Consider the following 22,638-nt stretch of genomic DNA (forward strand, 5'->3'; position numbering starts at 1 on the left):
AGATCTACCTTTCATGACCTGTACTGGAGCCAACCACCAAGGGGGCAGATGATTTAGCTTCACTTTTGAGGACCTCCCATGTCATGTATGAAACGGGATTATCTCAATCTGAAAATTCATTCTGGCATTACTGTAGATTGTAGCGTTCACAATTAAGCAGTAGAAAAACTATGCATGTGTGTTTGTATGTACTTCATAGCAACATCTTATCTGATGACGTTGTGATACTTTGCAGTCAAACCATACACAAGCATCAGCTAAGCTAAGCTAAGCTAAGAGGTTAATGTTTTTGCTAATCCTGAGAGGTTTGTTTTCCCTTTTTAAGTTGATTCACATATAGCAAAAAGAGGCAAAGCAGAGAACATCTAACGTTTTATTTTGTAGTTTTTCTCCTCTTGTGTCCTGTTTAGCTTTTCATTTCCTTTGTTGTCTGTTTGCCTCCTTTTTTAATTGTTTTCCCCGTCTCTATTAGTTTCATCTGTTTCTTGTTACCCCACCCTTCATCTACCTGTGCTCTTTTTGTGTGTTTTGTCAGTTCGTCTGAGTTCCCTGCGTTCAGTTAGCTGCCTTTTTTGTGCTCTGTGTTTCTTGCTCCTTGTTTTCTTCCTCTGGATCCCTGTGTTCCCTGTGTTTGACTTTTTGATTGTCTCTTTTTTTTTTGGACTATTTCTTTCTGGACTCCCAGCCGCCGTAAGTTTGCTTCTGTTCTGTATGTTTCTTTCATTAAAGTCTTTTGTTCAGCTTACCCTCGTGCCAGAGTCTGCACAATTGGTCTTCATGCCTTTTAGTGACATTTGTAACACAAGTTTTTTTCCAATTCAGTATTGAACTGAATTTGTTTAAACATTTCATTGTGCTTAAACCTTGATAGAGCTTGGACAAAAATCAGAATCACCAGCAAACACACAAAAAGCATCTTCTCATATCACACATACAATCATTGTCTCTTGTCTTAGGTCTTTGTTCCAGCTCTTCATTCACTTCACTCCTCCAAACGACACAGGAAGGATGAGAAGGAGAGGAGGAAGAACATCCTGTTCCTCTATTCTGCTCTTTTCTCTTCCATGAAGCTCAGTTGTGCTCATCATTTTGTTTCTGATAATAAATCTGACGGGGACGATGCCAGGGATAACTGAAGGGTTTGTACTGAGAGAAAAGAAAAATGAAAAATCTGTCCAAGCTGTTTCTCCATGTTTGAAAAGCTCAGATCTGATTGGCCAGAGGAGAATATTGTAACCGTGATCAGCATCATGACTTTCTGACTACGTCCCTCCACAGCTCTTAATCATTCATTCTATCCTTTTCTACTTTAACGTAACCTGATCTCCTTATTGTGGGTTATATTGTTAATTTCAGGGAGCTGGAGAGTTGTGTCAGTAAATATCACCATGTTTTCTGTTTACCAGCTGTTTATAATAAATAACTTAAACTTGCACGCAAAGATTTTTGTGGCCATTTGGAGGCAGCACACAACAGTGACCTTATTGGTTACACTTCCAGCAGTTACGTAGCAACATGTAATTCTTTTAGAGCACCATTTCTGACTAGTCCGTTATTATTATTATTATATCACAAAGTCCAGTCCTTCAGCTCAGTTTTTCTCGTTGGCTACTAATCGCTCCACAGCTCCAGACAGCCTAACAATAGATGAAACTTACTATAAAACTGTAAAAGTCAAAGGAGAGGTGCAGATTCAGGTGATAATTCACTGCACTACTAGCAAACACATATTTTCATTACTTTCAGGACAGTACAACCATGTGACTGGTTCAGTGCCTCTCTAATACTCACATAAATAAAAGCTTTAAAAAATGAATAAAGGCTAAATAACTATAACTAAATAACTATAATTAGAATTAGCAAAGCAGAATCACATGTAAACAGTTGATCATCTCTCAGTACTTAATTTTATGTCTTGAGCTGTTAAAAATCATTCTTTGTAGAAAGACAACTGCAAAAGCTGAAGCTGAAGTTACTCTGCTGCATAACTACTGTGTAAAACGTAAAATCAGATTCACATTCAGCCTCCTTAATTGACGAATCAGATAGCATGAATGAAACTGCCGGAAGTGACCGCACTGTCGACCGCAATAAACAGGGCTCAGTGTGCACAGTGCGTTTGTGTGTGTAGGTGAATGTGTGTTGGGTGCACGTCAGGGCTGAATGTGCTTCATGATCCCTCATCCCACAGCCGAAAGCATCAGCAGCCATCATCCAACACACGCACACACTCGCACACTGAGACAGCAAGCAGCAAGCTAGCGCTTAAAGCAAAACTGGGCTTCCATGGCCATCCATTATCACTGACAAGCTAAATGTACCATGGTACACCATATGGTACAGAGCGAGAGAGAGAAAGAAAGACTGACAGAGGAAAAGAGAAAAAGGAAAAGAGGGAGGATAGAGTGCTTTACAACTACGGTGTGTTTTTTAAGACGCATTTATCTATGTGTTCCTTTTAAGTAATAATCTGCAAAACAAAGAATGGATGGATAGATTTTAAGATGAGGAAATGTGTATGTTACTCCCTTAATTCTTTTAGTAGTCCTTTTGTAACGTCTTGAAATCTTTTTCTTTGTTAAAAACTTTTCCACAGTCACCGTGTCCGATTTCAAGTTCTGCATCAATCCACACATCTTAATGTGCCGCTGCATTTCTGAGCCAAAGCCAAGCAAACTCACTCTGAAAGAAACACTAGCCACAAAAGCAATTTTTTTTATATTATTACCTTTTCAATCATATTTTCAGGAAATGTATATCTCTTCATAATGGTCTACATAATGTAGGGTAATTATTGCTATTGCTATTATTGCTTTCTTTAATTAAATTTCTGTCTAAAACTACAATTTTTAAGCAATTCAGCTTCACAATCAGGATTAAAAGTGAAACATTTGGGATATAGTGTATGTTCTAAATGTTAAGGGTTTACTTTCCTTCTGCAGTACTTATATCCTCAGTGCTAAAGCTGTGGTTTGAACTCTACATAATAAGAACCTATTTTGTCCTTATTATAAGAAAATAATCAGTGTTTGTCAAAGTATGAACATATAACAATGCTATGGTGAAATATCAGTTGATAATTTCACTGTATTAACAAAAAAGGATTAAAACTGTTAAAATTATAAAGATTTGAAGTGACATATAGATAGCTTTATATATTAGCCAAAGACTGATGTTCATGATGTATTCTTTTTTCAAAAATGGCGCTCATTTGCAAACACACACACACACACCCACATACATACATACAGTGTTGGTGAGGCTGTTACCTAAAAGCTTGCCACAGGAAACATCTGTTCAGACGAAACAGACACGTTCAGTTTAGACAAAACCACAAAGAGGGCGCACAGAGTTACAGTATTAGTTATAATGAAGGTACTCTGATCCCAGTGGTAAGAAATTGACTATTCAGAGATACAGATTTTATGTAATTTATATCTAACACTAAGTATTAGTGATTTTATTATTTTATGATGTGAAAAACATAAGTTTCAGCAAATCAAAATCTGACAAAGTACATAGAGGTGAAGTTTTCTCCACATGAAACATCTTCATATGAACACTTCAGGTATGTGTTTGAAGTACATAAGCATAACAGTCTTTACAGACACGTCTCTATACTTAAGTGTAATACTGTAGTCATTTAAATCGTTCTTATTAAATATGTCTCCGTAAACATAACATGTCAGAGATTAGGGGTCAAAGGTCAGTTACAGAGCAGCGCCCCCTTGAGGAGGTCAGTGGTCAGCATCAAAGACACAACAGCAGGATGGAGAACAAAACAGAATGGGAATAAGGGGATTAAAAAAACAAAGAAATGAGAGAAAGCTGGAAAATAATGGGAAGGAAGAAGGTAAGAAGAAGAAAGTATACAAAGCTATGGAGCCGGATGAAAGAGAAAAAAGTCAGTAGGAAAAAGAATGATGGCAAGGAGGGAAGCATAGAGAATGGAGTGAAGGATAGGGCGAGAATAAAGACAGAAAGAAAGGCTAATGCCCACAACACCTCACCCATAGAGCCATAGAGCCTGTTTCAGCAACGGAGAGGGGAAAAGTTCAACGTCCCAAACAAGTGACCCAAACCATCAGCTACATGTATTTAAAAAAACTGCAACCAGGAGCTGCCAAAATCAACAAAACAATACAACACACACACAAACACTGACTGAGGTCAAACACACACACATACACACACACACACACACACACACAAAACAGGACACGTCATATTTTCACTTTTCAGCTTTCAAATGTTGAGTTCATTTGAACAAACGACTGGTTTGTTTCAACATTTTCACTTTTTTATATTCTGCTGTTAGTTCTTTTTGGATACCGCTCTTTCCAGGGTACACACACATGTACACACACACACACTCACACATAGAGCCAGTTTCACAACAAAGACAGCGACTGTGCCATGCTGCTGCAGAGGGGGAGTGCCACGTTGGCAAAGCCCAGGGGGCAACTGCTATCTCGTGCCAACACTTTACACACACACACAGAGCACAACATATCAGTATTCCAGCATCGTTGCAGTCGATTCCTGCGCCTGCTTTGTGTGGCTTCATGTTCGACAGTCTACATGTTTTTTCTGCAGAAACTGTTCAATTGTTTGGGTTTAACATGAATCATCAACTCAAACACACCTGTGCGAAGACATCTCTACACTTCCATTTCTACATGTGTGTTTTCAGACCAAGGATCTCTTAAATGAAGAGCCCCAGTGTTTGTGATTCAATAGTCTAAAGGTTTAATTACACATTTTACTGAAACATTACACTTCTGATTATTTTACCAGACATCTACAGGTCACCAAATTATAAATTCATATTGGCAATTAAAATTGTGAGAGAAGATGCTGTATTTAGTTTTGATCAAAACTTTAAGCAGACATTATCAGGAGAATGAAGCTGATGTACAAACAGCACTTTACAGAGATTATCCAGCTTGAACCTGAGCACAAGCATCTAATCTGTAGAGTTTTATTCTTCCTATGGATTAATGTGAATTCTCCTTCTCATTTTCTCTCTCTGTCGTGTGTTATTTACTAAACTGAAAGCTACAATTTAAATATGACTCCATGCTGCTGCAATTTTAATATATCAAACTCAAAGACACATAATGTGTAACTTTAGTTCATATCTGCTCCCTCATATTCAAGATAAAACTTTATTAACGCTGATGGAAATTCTAACACCAGGTTCTAACAGCAAAAAAATAAAATCTAATTTAAAGGATGGATAAAATAAGTGCAACAGAATAAAACAAAAATGGACTATTTCAAATTATATTCAACAGTAACAAAAAGTAATAATGCATATATTAGTATAATAATGTGACTATTTCAAAGAAGTTCATTTAATGAATGAATAGTCACTCGCAGTGGAGGTGCCAGAGCTGATAAGAGTCACCGAAACATCTAGCAACTTAAATAAGTGCCATGAAATATTTATCATTGTGAAGTAAGCACAACAGCAGTTTACTTTGCATGTCGTCTCAAGCCTTTTTGACTTTGCATTATCATATCAAAAAAGTTTATACAAAGAGTATCAAGTACTGAGTAAAGGTTTTTCATCATTAGCTGACTAATGAGATGTGTTCAGATGTGTTCACCTAAGTTTCCAAGGAATATCAGCTGTGGTTGAAACTTTGCCAATCATGTCATCTTAAAATGGTCTGTCAGTCTGTTGCTACAGGAATGATCATTCCTAATGAAATGTTTACCGTCACATCATTAACAGTATGTCTCCGATATTTACATCAGGAAAGAAGGCACTGATTTTTCTCTCAAACTGGACGTGAGTGCAAGTAAAAAGTATGCTACATTAAAACTCTTTAACAAGTAGAATTAACTGAAAAAAATGTAACTTAAGCACATGTAACTGAGTAAACGTAGTTGGGACTTTTTAAAAAACTGCCTCCTGTGGGTTTCTTTGTAGTTACACAGTCTGTATAATATTGCAATGTACACATACAAGAATGATACATGATACACATATCTAATATTTCAACGATGATAACAACAATATTTCATCCAGATACAGATGGAGAGAGAGAGAGAGAGAGAGCTAGAGTGAGCTAGACAGAGAATGAAGAGAGAGAGGCATTAGTGTGAACAAAACAGTGAATCAAAGAAATAAAACGTTATTTTCCATTTGTTTCACAGTAGTTACACTCTAAAGCATAAATAAGCAGACCAACACCTCCACACAACTCTGCTGATGTTGTGTGAACTTTGTGTGAACACAGCCAAAGTGCAGGTTTCGTCCTTTCCCTGTGTGCCTTTGCTCAGCCTGCCTGCCTGTGTGTATCTCACACAGACCTGCAGCTCTGTATGACAGAGAGACAGAGACGTGAATTTGGTCACTATGTTAAAGTCCTGACCTCACGCTGTTATTGGCTGGGGACTACACAGTGCGGCACAAAGGCTGATGCCCAAAAACACCTCGACACAGCACTAGCACTAAGAAAATACAGAGGGCAGTGTCTCTGTACATGCAGACACCACCACACACTTCTAGTGGGTTATATGTGATGAAAGATAGGGATTGCTATTGCACAAGTCTATATATTGTTTTAGAAAAACTCACCAAAACTTTCACCTCACTTCAAAAATGTCCTAACTGACGTATGGTGAACAGAGAGAAGACAGTGATGGACACAACCACATGTTTACTTCAAACAAGCAGGACATCAAGAGCAGTAACTGACATCATGATAATTACAAGCTGTTGCAGAGTGAAGAGCAAAATATCACCATTAACTACGTTCAGGTGCCAAACCACATTTACTGCTATCTGTCACTATCATCTGCAAGAAAAACACACACACACACACACACAGTGGTAAGCTCTTAGAGAGGCTCTGACTCCAGGTTTTCACAGGTGTACAGCAACATTAGAACATTAGGATTATCTCTCACACTCTCACTCTCAACATTCACTTCACGTTCAAGTCAAATGTATTTACTGATTTTTACATGACTTGTAAAACAAAACAGAAAAAACACACCAGGCTGAAACTTTTAACTTTTACTTTTACTTAAATTTATTAAAATAACATAGGCTAACAAGGTTTTCCTTCGTGTGACACAGCAATGGACATCCATGACATAAGAGCAAACTCATTCTGAGAAGGAAGAGCGCAGGATTCATTGTTTATGTGGGTTACACTCTAGAGAGTCTAATAATCGGACTGAACTAATATATAGTTTAACTCAATCTCACATGTTGTCACATATCCATGTCACCAACATCATCACTTGCATTTTCAGTATCAGACAGTAGAACCTAACTCTGACTAAAGAAACAAGTCTGGAGTTATTTTCTTTTCCCAGAACGTACAACTACGTACATGTATTTACAGTTGTACAAGTAATTGTACAAGAATGGGGACATGTACATACATGTTCCCATTCTTGTACAATTACTTTTACCCCACGATTGCTCAACAGTAGACTGCTGTCGGACTGCACATCTCCAGATATATTTGAATTGCTCAACTAATTGGAGATTTAAGTACTGAGGTCTGGTACAAAGGTGGATATTTTTTTTCAGCTCTAAGGCTGTATACAGTACTTACAACCTCCACCCATGAAGTAGGACAGAGTGTATGTAGCCTGACAAGCGAAACCAGGGGACAAAAAGGCCACATGATGTTCTGTTTGCAGCAATTCAGGTATTTAGTCGGTAGAGGGCAAGGATTAATCATTTTCCTTTACAAACCAATACTTGAAGACAAAAGTACCACAGTAACAATACCTCTGGCATCAACAAGCCCACCCCAATGTTCTCTTGTTCTCCATCGCTCTTCCTTTCTTTCTTTCTCTCTTTCTCTCCATTCATAATTTTTCTCATATCCTTTCTTTCTTTACCTGTCTCTTATCTGTCTTTGCATATTTTTCAGTAACTTTCTGCATCAGTACTTGTCCGTCTATTTATTCATCCTTATCTCTCTCCCTCTCTCTCACTCTGTCTCTACTCATCTCTGTTTATCTGTCTCTCTCTCACTGCCTGTCTTCCTTTCATGTGTCGCCATCTGCCTTACTCCATCTCCATTTTCCTCTCTCTTTTTACTCTCTCTCTCTGTCTCTCCATCTCTCACCCCTCCCTCTCGTCTAACTAAAAACTTGGCAGTGATCCCCATCGTGTTTTTTTTTTTTTTTTCACTTCTCGTTTGGGGGATTGCGAATGAATGCGATCCAATCTAGACCTCGGCTAAGAGACATGAATTTTCATTAATTACAACCTTGTCAGCAAAAGCATTATGGGAGCTGAATATGAAAATGCTAATGAGGGGAGCTCATTTGCATATTTTTCTTTGTTGGAATGTCATTAATTATTACGTTTTATGATGATGAATGCAGCTGTCGATGACTGGCCCTCCATGCCTAATTAGCTATCAGAAAATCCTCCGATCAAAAAAATGGATAGGGATTCCAAACTTTGCTTTCATTTAATCCTACTTTTGCATTCTCTCTTTCTCTGTGCTCTATCACCATTGTTTACCGCCTTTTTTTTCTTTTTTCGCTTTCACTGCACATCAGTATATTTTTATGCTTCTTTTCATTAATGCTCATTATATCAGTCCCTCCCTTATTTCAATTTCTGTTGCTCTTTTTCTGTCATTCTGCTTTTTTCTTTTCTTGTCTCTAACTTCTACTGTTTCTCTTCTCTCTCCACCCCTCTGTTATTACTTTCAGCGCACGTTTACAGCGCTCTCCCATTGACACTTTAGGCTGCTAAGTCAAGCCGTGCCACGCTGATTTGTGCTTCCGCAACCTCTTCAACCAAGCTGAGTTGTGCCAAGCCGCGCCCAAGATAGCCCACCGGAGAAAGGCCAAAGTGTGCCCAGCCCACTTCAAAATGGGCTGTGGTTACGTCTTGCTGGCTGTGGCCAACCAGTGACGAACACCCCCTTCACCCACTCAAAGAAAGAAACTAAGAACAAAAGACATTTCTGTATTTACTTCTCAGTACTTTTCTAGCTTCTAATTAAATCTCTGTGGTTTGAACTTGCAGATGCTCTCCTGTGTCTCTGTTTGTCTTGCTGATACCTGCTTGATTTTACAGTTTCATCATGTTCCCTTTCAGCTCTAAGAGTCACATTAAGTTATTGTTGATGAAAACATTTCCTCATTTTACTGCTTCTAAATAAAAGCATTTAATTAAAATAACAAGTGACTTTGTGATGGAAATGCCAATCCCTGACACTGTAGCTCTGAACTAGAAGTATCAGCTTGGCCAAACTGAGCTCAGCTACACTAAACGTTAGCTAACAACAGCAGCAACACGATTCTCATTTAACGACTAATAGTCTGAAAACTATTTTGTAACAACACAGTCGACAGATCTGATTATCTCTTGATTTTCTGACACCTGAAGAGAAAACCCGATCAGATGGATCACTGATTGAATCAGCTGTTTCATTATCATTATCAGTTTCTAGTGAGAAATCATCTACCTTTGGATGCTAAATTTGGACAGACAATCAGCTGATTACAGATACTGTTGCCCACAAGCTGTGGACCTCCAATAAGTTTGCCAGAAGCTGTGTTACATCTCCTTAAAGTCTGGTAATACTGTCCATGTCTCTTGTCACCTCTCTCTTTTTGTTGTTCCTTCCATTTCTCTTTCTCTATTGTCTAAAATGAGTAACAATGAAGACTTAACAAATCCCCCCTCCAAAAAAGCCACTAACGAACACCCCTCTCACTTGGCTTAATGAATGCCAGGCTTAATTAGAGCACCATGATGTCAGAGGCATTAATTATCAGTTGGCTTCGTTTCAGAAAACACACACTGTCTCTCTTTCTGTCTTTCTCTCTGTCTATATCTGCCTTTCTTTCTCTTGCATCTGTTTTTCTTTTTGTCACTTTTTATTTCTCTTATTTTCATGTTTAACTCAGACATTTTTCCTTATTAAAAGAAAAGTACTGTGAAAGCAACATTAATATATTTTTATATATAACATATATGATGAGAGGATCACAGCCTCTCCCAGATCCACCCAGACAGAATGAGAATCAGTATTATGTGTATGGTTTTCCATGTGTGTGGGACACCCTCGCACAGACAGGACAAGACAAAGTGAACAAACAAACCAATGCTGGAAGTGCAGCAAGTACTTGCATATAAATAGCAAGGCTTTAAACAGTCGGGGCCCTCCTCAAGCAATACATGGTATGGAGTCACTGTGCAAAGCACTTTACCTCATGACTGCACAATATACAGCACCTGAGTAATAGAAAATGGCCTAATCAGCATATATTTACAGGTTATTGATAAAGTTTACCCATAGGCAAGGTACCCGTATAGACAGTGTTGGGGAGACATTTTTAGCAATAAAGCAAGATTACAGAATTTCCTTACATGGCAGGCAATCAACACAGTTATCAAATAGACAGAGACGAGAAGAGGGTCTTAAATTTCTAAGAATAATGAAATAACAGAACATACTGTATTTCCTCCCAGAAATGGCTAACTTTACAGCATGACCATAGCATATGCAAAAAGGACCCATTTTGTCATTACACAGTACAAAACCAAAACAATTATCTTAAACAGACTGCAAATCTCAGTAGACCTACAGAGCAAGTGATAAATGTTGCTGGGTTCATCACTGTGAATAACTCCTTTGACGTTATTGTTAATATAAACGGTGATTAGTGTAGCTTTAAAACCTGTCTGACTATACCTTTACACACACAGCACAAAATATTCTCAGCCCTCTGGCCTTTGTTGGTGTAACATTTATGAAAATACCTTTTTGAGCACAACCATAGCAGTTTTGTCAGACCCTCTTTATGTTTCTGACTTCTTGCTGGAATGGACACCTGTGATTTTTGAACCTGACTGCAGGGATTTAATCCGATTAAGCCACAAGAGCATTAGTGAGGCTGACCGCTGATGTTGGACAATAATGGTTTTCTGTGTTCCAATTCATCCCAAAGGTGTTGGACAGAGCTGTCCAATTTATTTCAAATCAAACTGGGAAAAATATTTTTTTATTGGCCTGGCATTGTTCACAAGGACATTGTGATGATGAAACAGGAAAGACCCTTCTCCTGACTGTTGCCACAGTTGGAAGCACACTATTATCTAAAAAAACACAGTATGCTGTAGCATTACAATTCCAAAGCCCCAAAACAATGAAAAACAGTCCTAAACCAACACACTACTTATGAAAACAAGGCGATGGGTTCTCATAAACATGGGAATTTTCCTCCAGTGTTTGCAATCTGAATGTAGCTCTTGTGTCTCTCTCTCAGATGATAAAATACAGTTCATCTTTGGCCTCTGGGAGCCACAGTTATAACTGAAGAGCTCTCTCGCTCCCGCTCTCTCACTCTCACAATAAACATACTGTTTCATGCTGCACATCTCTATCTCTCTCTCACCTCTTACACACAAACAAGCACTCTCTCCTTGCCACATAGACACACACACACACATACACACACACACACACACACAACGTAGCGTGGCTGGCCAGATGGGACTCTTCCACATGACCAAGCCGATCAATCAACACTGAAGGGCCCAGGTGCTACTACGCACCATTTCACAGTCTGTCACACACACACACACACACGAGTTGTACACACACATAGCAGCAGACAAACAGATAGAAAGATAAAGGACACACACACGAAGGCTGGAAAACGCACACACACACACAAGGGCTGGAAAACACACACCAGACACACACAGTGTAACATGAATGACCCAAGCTTGGTCTCCAGAGGCCTCATCTGGATGGATGACAGAAGATGGAGACGACAGACAGATGGACAGACAGACAGATGAAAAAACAGAAACGCATAGATGGATAGCTAGTTAGATAGATAGATAGATAGATAGATAGATAGATAGATAGATAGATAGATAGACAGACAGATAGATAGATAGATAGATAGGTAGATAGATAGATATGTGACAAAGACATGGAATTAGCACTCTTGTCTGTTGAGAGTAAAGGAGGAAATAGTCTGACAATTATAGAGCCACAAGTCCACAGATCGAGCAGGTCAGGTTGGATGGAGGATCGTGGCATAGGAGACTGTTGTTACATTCCCATGTCTGACTGTCCAACAGTCAACCATTAATATTCCCCAACTTTAACCAAGTAGTTCTTTAAAAGCAGATCCCCCTCAACAGTGATTTGCTTTTTAGGAGTGATCTGGAACAGTTTTAGAGAGGACAGACATATGATATTCTGCCGAAAGCACAACAATTGTTTTCATGTGTCATTCTGGCAATATCAAGAGCATAGTTCTTGTTTAATAGTAGGACAATCAACAATAAGGAAGACAACAAGGAATTCTTGTTTTCCTATTATTATTTCCAGTGATTTTTGAGGGAAACTGAGAGTAATGTTGTTTTGCATGTTCACATTTTTACTGTATTTTAGGGTTTGTTTATTTTTTAGCCATGCTTGCGGAGTGGAAATGTTATTCTATCACTTGGTTCACCACTTAGGTCCAGACTGAAATATCTCCACACCTTTGTGATAGATTTCTGTAAAATTTAAACATTTATGGTCCAAGAGGATGGTGCCTTGGCTGATCCCTTGACTTTCCCTTCCTGTATAATAAATAGCTTTTCCAGTTTTGGTACAGACACTGATGATTCACAGAAAATGCATTAGACTGACTTTGCTCTCTCATTTTTACATTTGCATATTTAATCAATCCAATAAGCTAAACTAAGATGATGAACAAGGTAAACAGCAGGTTAGCTTGGCTGCCATTGTGAACATATTAGAATGCTGTCTTCAAAGCACTGTTCTACAGCCATCTAGCATGGCTAGAGACTCAAGAGCTTTTAGTTTTAGGATGTTCTACTGGAACGCATCCTCACTGTATGCAAAGGTCGTGCTGATTTTAGGAGTCAAGATTTGCAAATCTGCATAAAATTTATGAATAATTTGCAGTATTTTTGTTGTTTTTCCTTCACAGAATTGACACTTTGTCTTATCCACAACTATTCTAAACATTTTTTCTCTGCACAGTTTAACTTAAATGACCCTGGCAACATTAAAAGTTTTGATCCAAAAAGTTGCAAGCAAGTTGATCCAGCCAAGAGGGGCATCATTCAGTATTAATCATAATAATTGTCATAGTATGTTTTTAAAGGTAGCATTGGACTTGGGGAATAAATTCTGACAAAAACCACAATCTCAATACGCAAGCTTCAACTCCACTAACACCAACTGCTGCTAGAACGGAGACCTACAATATAGCTCTGCCTCATCTTCACTATTTCCTTTATTAGTCTATTCAAAAAGTGATAATTAACTCTCATAGTTCTTCAAGAAACCAAAAAAGCATTCATAAAAAAATACTCCACGACACGTCCCCCTCCTCGATATGGAACCCTGAAGTGCTCCCCGATGAACTGCTGCTTTCAGAATGTACGTTTTACATTTCCACCCTCCGCCCTCTCGCCTTGACGAGACCTATTATTACTATGTCAGATCTAATTACACAGACAATTTACATGTGATACACAGCCCCTTCAAAACAATAATATACTAAATACTCTGCAGTGGTTTACATTGTGTGCATGTGTTAATGCAGTGAAGTCAATGCAGCACTAATCAATGCATGACATCCTTTCAAAACACCCTGAGAATGAGATGATGGCTGTTCAGTTTCAATCAGCAGAGACAACAGCAAAAAAAAATCACTGAGGGAGGAGCAGGAAATGAGGGATATTAATAATAAAAAAAACCCCACATTCAAATATTAATTTATTGGACCTACTGACCTGGTTTTATTTATTCTTGTGCTTTTGACAATTTACTTTTATTTGTTTTCAATGGTTTTTTTTTTGTTTGTTTTAGGTTCTTCGTTTTGTCATTTTGAAATTGTAAACCTGTGATGAAATCTTAATTAAAGAAAGCATATTGATGTTTATGTTACAAAATGGAGGTACGTTCCTGGTGTGAGAAACTTGAGTACGGAAGTTCATTCTTGACCTCTGGGAAAGCTGCAAAAAAACTTATCTTAAAGCTTAAATGTGTAACTTTTCAGAGTTTTAAATTGTGTCTTATGGTCTTCATTCACTTAACAGAGTTGGCTCAAGTGTGACTTAATTAGACAACACTCACTGCAATATCTGTAATACATATCCCACAGAGGAAACGCGTCTAACTCGAGGAAACATAAGATTTATTTAAAAGCTTAAGAGTATATCGTGTTCGATGGCCTGAAAGCTAAGGTATCTGCAGCAGCTGCACCTAATGTCGGCATGCCTAACACATTTAACTGTCCATGAAAAATAAGCTGAACCCTCCATGAATGACAGGACTTTATGTGAGGCATCGACAACATCATCAGTATCATTTAACTAATTATTCACTGTTCAGGTACTGTGGTAGAGACAAGAACAACATGACAAGCAATACTGTTGTTTCCTCTTATCTTTTCCAAAGTAGACTGGATGCTGTGTTGATGTATTGCTGCCCTACTGCTGCTGTCCTTTCAACAGTTATATCTATATATTTTTATGCCGTCCATTTCTGTACTGATGTTTCATTACTTTCTTCATTTTAGTCCATTTTCCAGGTTGAGTAAAGTGTGCACATTCTGAATGGCTTCTTCATCTGATCCTATGTCTTTGAACAGCTTCCCCTTTTGAAGTAATGCTGGTGTTAAAGCACATTTGGTGACTTATTTTTCACAACTCAAATAACAATTTTGTTATCAGAAAGAGAGTAAAGTAGCAAAGAAACGTACTGTTGCATAACGCTGCCAGAGCCAGTTCGAAGGTGAGCAGTACCAATCGGAGGCAACAAAGACTGAATATGAGTTCATTAGCCTTATTAAAATATTCAGCCCGTCAGCAGTGTGGTAGATCAACAGATAATGAATCATTAGTTTTGATAATGTTTAATCAAGTCATTTCTCAAACAAACACTTTCAGGATTCACTGCTGTGCTTTTTTTTTTTTTTTTGATCACTGTAAAGTGACTGTCTTTGGTCTTTGGGCTGCTTAACAAAACAAGACATCTGAAGATGTCTCCTTAGGTTCCTGGTAATTTTAACAAGAATTTTTCATTATTTTTTGAGACTTAAAATAAAAACAATAGTCAGTTCCATACTCTACAAGTTGTTTTTGATAGTTTTTTTGGTTTTTTTTAAGTTGATTATTTCTGTCACCACATTTCTTCCACTTCCTTTTTCTACTTTCAACTTTTTCATCCCCCTGCCTATTTGGCTCTCTCCTCTCCACTATGTTTAAACATTCTAAGCACAAAGACCCGGACCCAGCGGGGAGAGACAGGGGGACGACCTTGGCACCACACCCAGCTGAGGTAAGGGGCTCCTGGAGTAGAGAGGAGACAGGAGGGCCCGGTCTCCATGGAGGAGAGATAGGGTGAGAAGAGAAGAGGTTGACACAGAGAAGGAGGGAAGGGTATAAAAACAGATAGAGGACAGGAAAAGGAGAAAAGGACAAGAGGGAGAGAGGAAGAAGCGATGAAGGGGAATGACAACAGAGAGAAAGACAGGAGACAAAACAAGAAGAAGAGAGAATCTGATTCAAAGATAGACAAAGAGAACTATACAAATACTAAACAAAATTTGAAATAAGAGACAGACAAAAGAAAAGGTGGATATAGATATAGATAGAGAGAGAGAGAGAGAGAGAGAGAGAGAGAGAGAGAGAGAGAGAGAGAGAGAGAGGGAGAGAGAGAGAGAGAGAGATGTATATATGTAAAAAGTGTCCAGATGTGACCTCCTCGGAGGGGGGTCCAGCCTCGTGGCTCAACACTCATTAACAAGGTCGCACAGAGGTGAGACAGACGGCTGACTCACTACATTTCAACAAAAACAACAAGAGGAGGAGGAGGGAGCCAAGATCATCAGGTTTACACCAGATACTATACACTTCTGTTTAATGCTGCTTTACAAAGTGTTATAACATTTCAACTGCAGTTACAGCTCCAAAGTGGCCTAGTTTATGCAGTGGTGCAGTGGTGTGCACTGTCACCTCACAGCAAGAGGGTTTATGCATCGAGTTCTGCTCTGGACCCTTCTGTGTGGGGCTTGCATGTTCTCCCTCAATCCAAAAAACACATTAGGTCAATTGGCTACTCTACATTGCCCCTAGGTGTGAGTGTGTAATTGTCTGTCCTTGTGTGTTCGTTGACCAATAACCACTGGAGGGAGTGACAGCATACAGCAAAAATCATGTCTTCATCGTGGAGTTTCCAGGTCCTAACTCTAGTTAGCCAAGGAGATAGAACAAGTAAATCAGACACCTTTGGAGTTGTTGCTCACTAGCATCTTGGGTCTAATGATGGGAGTATCATTCTATCTACATGTTTTGCCCAGATTAAAATATCCCAGCTACTACTGTTGGATGGATTGCCAAGGGATTGGTGAAACCCTTCATGGTTCTCAGAGGATCAACACCTCTGAGTTCAATGAGACTCAGACAACCATGATGATGACACTTACGGTTTGTGACCAAATACCTTGCATTTAGTGCTACAGGCCCATTTTCACTCACTTGATAAACTAAGATGGTAAATATAGCTAACAACAACAACAACCCGATAAACATCAACAAGTATGTATCATTGTAAGCATGTTTACATTTACATGCTGATATTAGCCTGCATCTGAATGCATCAGTGCCTCAGCACAGCCTCACAGAGGTTCAAGCATGACTATACGCCCACTTTGGTTTCAGTTTCCCACTGCTTCCAGCCTTTGTGCTAAGCTAAACGCATACTGACTGCACAGAGATGCAATGATATCCACTTTCTGATGCGCCATTGACAAATAACACAAACAAGATGATTCTCCTTTAAGATGCTGATGATCAACCAAAAATTGTGGCTACACCCAAGAACTGTGACAAATGTGCTGCAGAGAGATTTGATATGTTCTGTCACCTTTTCTTGGAGAAAGTTTTTCCAACTACAGAATGAAAGCAGTAGAAACTGGTAGAGTGAATCTCCTGTGCATCATAATTAGACTGAAGCCACATCAGATCGTTTATTTATAACAGAACAGAATGTGCTTACAGGCTGAAACCACGGAGCCTCTCATTTACTATGTAGGTGACAGTTACAGGGGCGGAGGGGTTCAGGGTGGTGCACCTGCTCTGGAAAGGAGTTACACATAGGTAAATACACACATACTGAATAACCACATATACACACAGACACACATGAAAGATAGAATCATACAATACCTCCACACAAACACACAAACCTGAATTCACAAGAACACAAAGAGCTAAGAGCACACACTCTCATTCACATTCTCCCTCTCTCTCTCTCTCTCACACACACACACACACTGAAATGTTCAAGCAAGCATGCATATGAAACATGAAAGCCAGCATCACACACTCAGGTACATACACAACAAATGAACACACGTTGAAATGCATACACTCATTCACACGAAGAGCACACAAACACACACACACACACACTCCTTTCTTTAACCACATAAAACACACATATACAGAAGCTTACATCACACACTCAGATAGTGACATAGTAACCTGTCAACTTGCACAGAAACACACACCACCACAAACCCACAAACATACACAAAGAAGCCTGCTTCACAAATTCACTCACATACCCCATAATCATTAAAACATTAAAACACTCGTGCGCACATGATGATGCACGAAAAACACATGCGTGCGCGCACACACACGCACACACACATCTTCTTATTGCTAGATCCCTATGTATATGTGCGTGTGTCTGTGTGTGTGTGTGTGTGGGCAGATTAATCTAGTGGGGTCGCTGAGATGACACTAATCCCTTCGCTGATTATCTAGAGCATAACATCACTCTAATCTGATGGCGGGGGGGTTAAGAAAGACAGACAAGGTTAGAGAGAGAGAGAGAGAGAGAGAGAGAGAGAGAGAGAGAGAGAGAGAGAGAGAGAGAGGCTGCGTTCACACTCAACATGTTCAGACCGGGTTCATTAAACTCTGCACTGCCTCCTTCTTCTTTTAGTTTGAGTTCATTTCAGGTGAGAATCCCAAGTCTCAGACCTGAGAAAAATCGCAACTAATTACAGTCATTCACACAAAAATGCAAAGGATTATGGGTGGGAGACAAATAAAGTTCCTTGTGTTAGGGACAGCTTTGCAGAACAAAATGAAGGCCAGACTGATGTTCTCACTCAGATGTTTCTTTAAGCCTGGTGTTCAGCTCATGTTTCCAAAACAAACACTCTACCTGTAACTAATTACCATTGGTGGAAAGTAACTAAGAATCTTTTAAAGCTTTTAAAATATGACAAATTGTTAGAGATTAAACCAGTGGTTCTCAATCCTTTTGACTTCTGACATCTTAAAAAAAAGCAAACAAAAAAAAAAGACTATGCATTGTCAACAGCTTTTTCCCTCTTCACTTTTCACATGGTTTCATTTCCATAAACTGGTCCATCCATAACAGATCCAATATGTCTCCCAAATTCAAAGATTAGAGGAAAAATGCAAAACTGAAAACAGATTTGTCTATCAAGATCTTGTTTTTTTTCTCTCCTTCATAATCATCTCATGACCCCTGAGATTGATCTGCCATCCTTGTATATAAAACTGTACATATACACAATGTGTTGGAGTGAGAAACAATGAATATAAACATAAATGAGTTTGTCTACCAAAAACAAAACAAACAAAAAAATAGCTCTACAGGGTACCTTTAACTTCCCTTTGCTGTTAATATGTTAATAAATCATGTAACTTTATTTATTTAGGATTTTTCATGGAGAACTTTTACTTGTAATAGAGTATTTTTACATTGCTGTAATGGTACTTTTTACTGAAGTGAAGAATCTGAATACTTCTTCCACCACTTCTAATTATATAAAGTGCAGTAGGGTTAATAACCCAGGTGCTCCTCAGAGCTGTGTCAGCTCCACAGCCTTCTTCACCTTAGATACTAATAACTGCACAAACAGGCATCCTGCTAACTACTTCATCAAAGTCCAGTTCTGGGACTATTGCATTATGATCCTGATTCATTAGCTTCTCATTCTTGTACTAAGAGATTGTGCACTTTTGTGATGCCAAGCGCTCTGGGCTAAAGCTATAAAAAAAGCCAGAAAAGATGGTTTGTAATCTTTACACAATGGGATGTAATGACCATCACCTGATCATCTTCATGCTTCCTTGCAAATTTCTAACCCTCCCATTGATCAAAATAAAAACCATATCAATAGCATTAATAGCTTGAATTACTCAGCTATTTTGACCACTCGTCCAACCCCCTTCCATCTGCGCCACATAGAAACAACAACACCAACACTGTGGGACTGTCCACTTCCCTGGAAATAGTGCTTGATGCTTCCAATTGAAATGTTTCTTGAAGCAGTTGAGCACAGCAAAGCCAAGTATGTATTTATACTCACTGAAAGTTTTGTCAAACATTATGTTTCAGATTTACAAGAGAAAAGGTTTGAAGATGACTTATTAACATAACTCAATGGCTTGGCAACTGCTCTCTGTTATTTCACAGGAGACATCAAGGGCATGCAATAGAAAAGACATTCCCAAATGGGGCTTGAAACACTGTGGAAAAACACCCCAAAAACAAACAAAGCAATCTATAAATCATGTAACACCCTATGAGCTACAGATGAAGCCCTGACACCTTCAATAAGATCCAGGCAGCCCTACCACTCACCCTGTGATGCCAGGACAAGCAGTGAGCAACCACCAACTAAACACACATCAATCACCCAGAGACACCTTAAAAGGAACTACTCAAACAAGCTACCATCTACCAATTAACTCCACCAACAGGTCCAGGTGACTTTTCTTCTTTTTTCAGAATGTTGTACAGCATATCACTGTAGCTTGAGGCTGTCAGCACTGTACTGGGGATTGGCAAGTCTGTGCACCACAAGTCAAAACTTAATGATTTTTTTCTCCTCAGCCACTTGCATTTCAACATTTGTGGAAAGAAGTAAGGTGGCTTTCTAATGCCTCTAACTGTGTGATGCAGCATCACTGATATTAATGAACGTTCTGTGGATTTAGTAATGATATTGAAACAGTGCATTTCCCAAAAAGCCAAAAAAAGAAGACAATCTGATTTAAGCAGATCAGAACAGTCACAAGTAGCAAGTGAAGAGGATGTTTTCTACAATGGTAGAACGGTGTGTGTGTGTGTGTGTGTGTGTGTGTGTGTGTGTGTGTGTTCCATATCCCTGGCTGTCTCTGTCTCTTAGTGTTATCATTATCAAAGTAAATTGCGGCTCCCGTGTGCCAGATGAAGAATACAATATTTCCATTTCTGACTCTGCGTTGTCTCTTCTTTTTCCTCCTCTGCAGCTACATACCATAATCACAACACTGTCACAACACATCGCACACACAATGGATCATTCTGGCAAAGAAACCCAAACTCTGAAGTTTTACATTTCTTTCATTTTCATTTATTCTTATCTTTTTCTTTTATTCCATCAGTGTGCATCCACAACTAACAGCACGACCACAAGAATTAGTTAAATTACAATAATAATAATGATAAAAAAATGTCTTTACATCTATTTCTCATGTATATTTTTTTTCCAATTTGTTTGGTTTTGTTTCAGCTGACTTAAGTAACAACTGGATACTTTCAAAGAGAATCTAATTTGAACACACACACTTGATCTTAATGTGTGTCATAAGCCATGAGCAAACAAAATACAAATGCAGCAACACAATATAAAAGAGTCAGTACTTTGCAAATCACATATACCAAAAACAAGGTCGCTTTGTCCTCTGGGCATTGCCTTTTCCATGGTTTGGTGTAAACCCCTGAGTTCCAGTGAAGGAAAGTTTTAGGCAGCAGTGTGCTTCCAACTTTGTGGCAACACTTTATGGAAGAGACAGGTCAGAGATGTTTTTTTCCCAGTTTGATGCGGAAGAAAATGACTTGTCTGAATAGAGCCTTGACCTCAATCCCATGCTCTTGTGACTGAATGCACAAGAGCAACATATTAATGCTCATATTTATAACATACGGCTATTATGGTGTCCATATATTTTGTGCATGTACTGTACATACAAATATAGTCCCATGATTCTGGTTGCTTTTGCATCAACTTTCCAAACACACATTTAATACACAGTTTTGTGGGTTCAAAACAGAATATTTAAAATCAAATGTTTCACAAGAGAAAGAGAGAGCACATGATAAACTAATAAATGAGAGTGAGAGAGAAAGAGAGCAGGTAGAGTCAGATAGCTGAGAGCTGACATCTTCTATATTTGATGCACCCAGTCAAAGGTAATTAAGCTCTGTGTGTGTGTGTGTGTGTGTGTGGATAACTACATCTGCATATGTGTGTGTATGAGCGATTATATGTCTGTGTGAATGAGTGTGTGTGTGAGAGGGAAGGAGAGAGGCAGATTATCTGTGTCAGTGGCCATTTGCTCACAACTGGCGCCACAGTGGAGAGAGCCAGAGGCAAAGAGCATCATGGGTAAATGAGCACACACTGCCGAACATTTTCCACACAGTGGACCGAGAGAGAGATAGAGGGAGAAACTGCATGCCAGATGACCTGTCTCCACACAACATAGCAGTGGTCGATCCAAAGTTGATCAAAAGAAGGAAGTGGATCTTTAAAAATAATACACACACACATACATAAACACACACTCTGTGGTGTACCTGTTAGCCTGGAGTTGGCATAGGGAGGTGAGAGGCTGTCATGTGATGCCATGTACTGAGAGCCATCTGCATAACTCTGGAGAGAGAGGAGCGAACAATTACATTTTCTCAGTCTAGTCAGTTGTCGTTACTATCAGCAGCAGAAGTAGTTTGTGATAGGAATAACTGCGATGGCAGAGGAAACAGTATCTGAGCAGTAGCACTATCTGCAGTGACTAAAAGTAGCACTGGCAATAGCAGAGATGCTGCTGGATACTTTAATAACCTTGAAAATAAGAAATAGAAAATACGATGCTGACAGGAAACGAAGGAGAGTTGCCCAGGTTGTAGTTCATAGTTGGTGTTTCATCTTCTAATCTTAGGGGGTGTCCCAAAGCATGCCATTACCATTATCAAAACGAATGAATTTAAATTGAAGGATGGATGTATCTGCATTCCAAAAATGGATAATACTGACATGAAAAATACAAATTTCTCATGTAGGTCAGGGAGACACATCACATCAACCACAGCATCTCCAGTTCAAATCCAGCTGGGGACTCTTGTTACATGACACCCCCTTCTCTCTGTATCCACATTCCCTTACAGTTCTACGGTATAATATATGTCAAATACAAAAAAACCCCAAAAATTACTTCTTCTTAATTTGTTGGCAGGTTTCATGCAACAAAACATCTCAAACATATAGTCCATTTACCTTTCACCATTTAGATGTTAGACAGACTGGACAGTTTTGTGATGTGAAAAAAGTGTAAACGAAACAAAGATGTATTACAGATGGACTGAAATCCAACTGTTAAATTTAATGACCTGAGGTGGAAAATATGCAAAGGCATCCATCTCTGAAACTGAAACTGGCTTGTCTAATGTTTTCTTTTCCCCTTCACAGTCTCCTCAAAAGTCTAACAAGGCTGAATAATGATTATTTTCATTATCTGTGAATCTGCTTTTTATTATCATGATTAATCGATTAATCATTTAGTCAATA

At 38.8% G+C, this 22,638-nt stretch overlaps 1 protein-coding gene across 13 annotated transcripts in view; it reads right to left on the reverse strand.

The window, feature by feature from the left end:
* The window catches only part of LOC124051630 (transcription factor 4-like), a 211,781-nt gene that overhangs the window by 136,116 nt on the left and 53,027 nt on the right, over positions 1 to 22,638 (reverse strand). For 12 of the 13 annotated variants that reach the window (XM_046375193.1, XM_046375200.1, XM_046375187.1 and 9 more), the window contains one exon: positions 21,651 to 21,726. The exons of the other annotated variant lie outside the window; for it this stretch is intronic. In XM_046375193.1, the coding sequence (XP_046231149.1) occupies positions 21,651 to 21,726 (76 nt within the window). The remainder of the gene's footprint in view (positions 1 to 21,650; positions 21,727 to 22,638) is intronic. 13 annotated transcript variants of the gene reach the window in all.

Source organism: Scatophagus argus, chromosome 20 (assembly GCF_020382885.2).
Source record: "Scatophagus argus isolate fScaArg1 chromosome 20, fScaArg1.pri, whole genome shotgun sequence".
Classification (NCBI taxonomy): domain Eukaryota; kingdom Metazoa; phylum Chordata; class Actinopteri; family Scatophagidae; genus Scatophagus; species Scatophagus argus.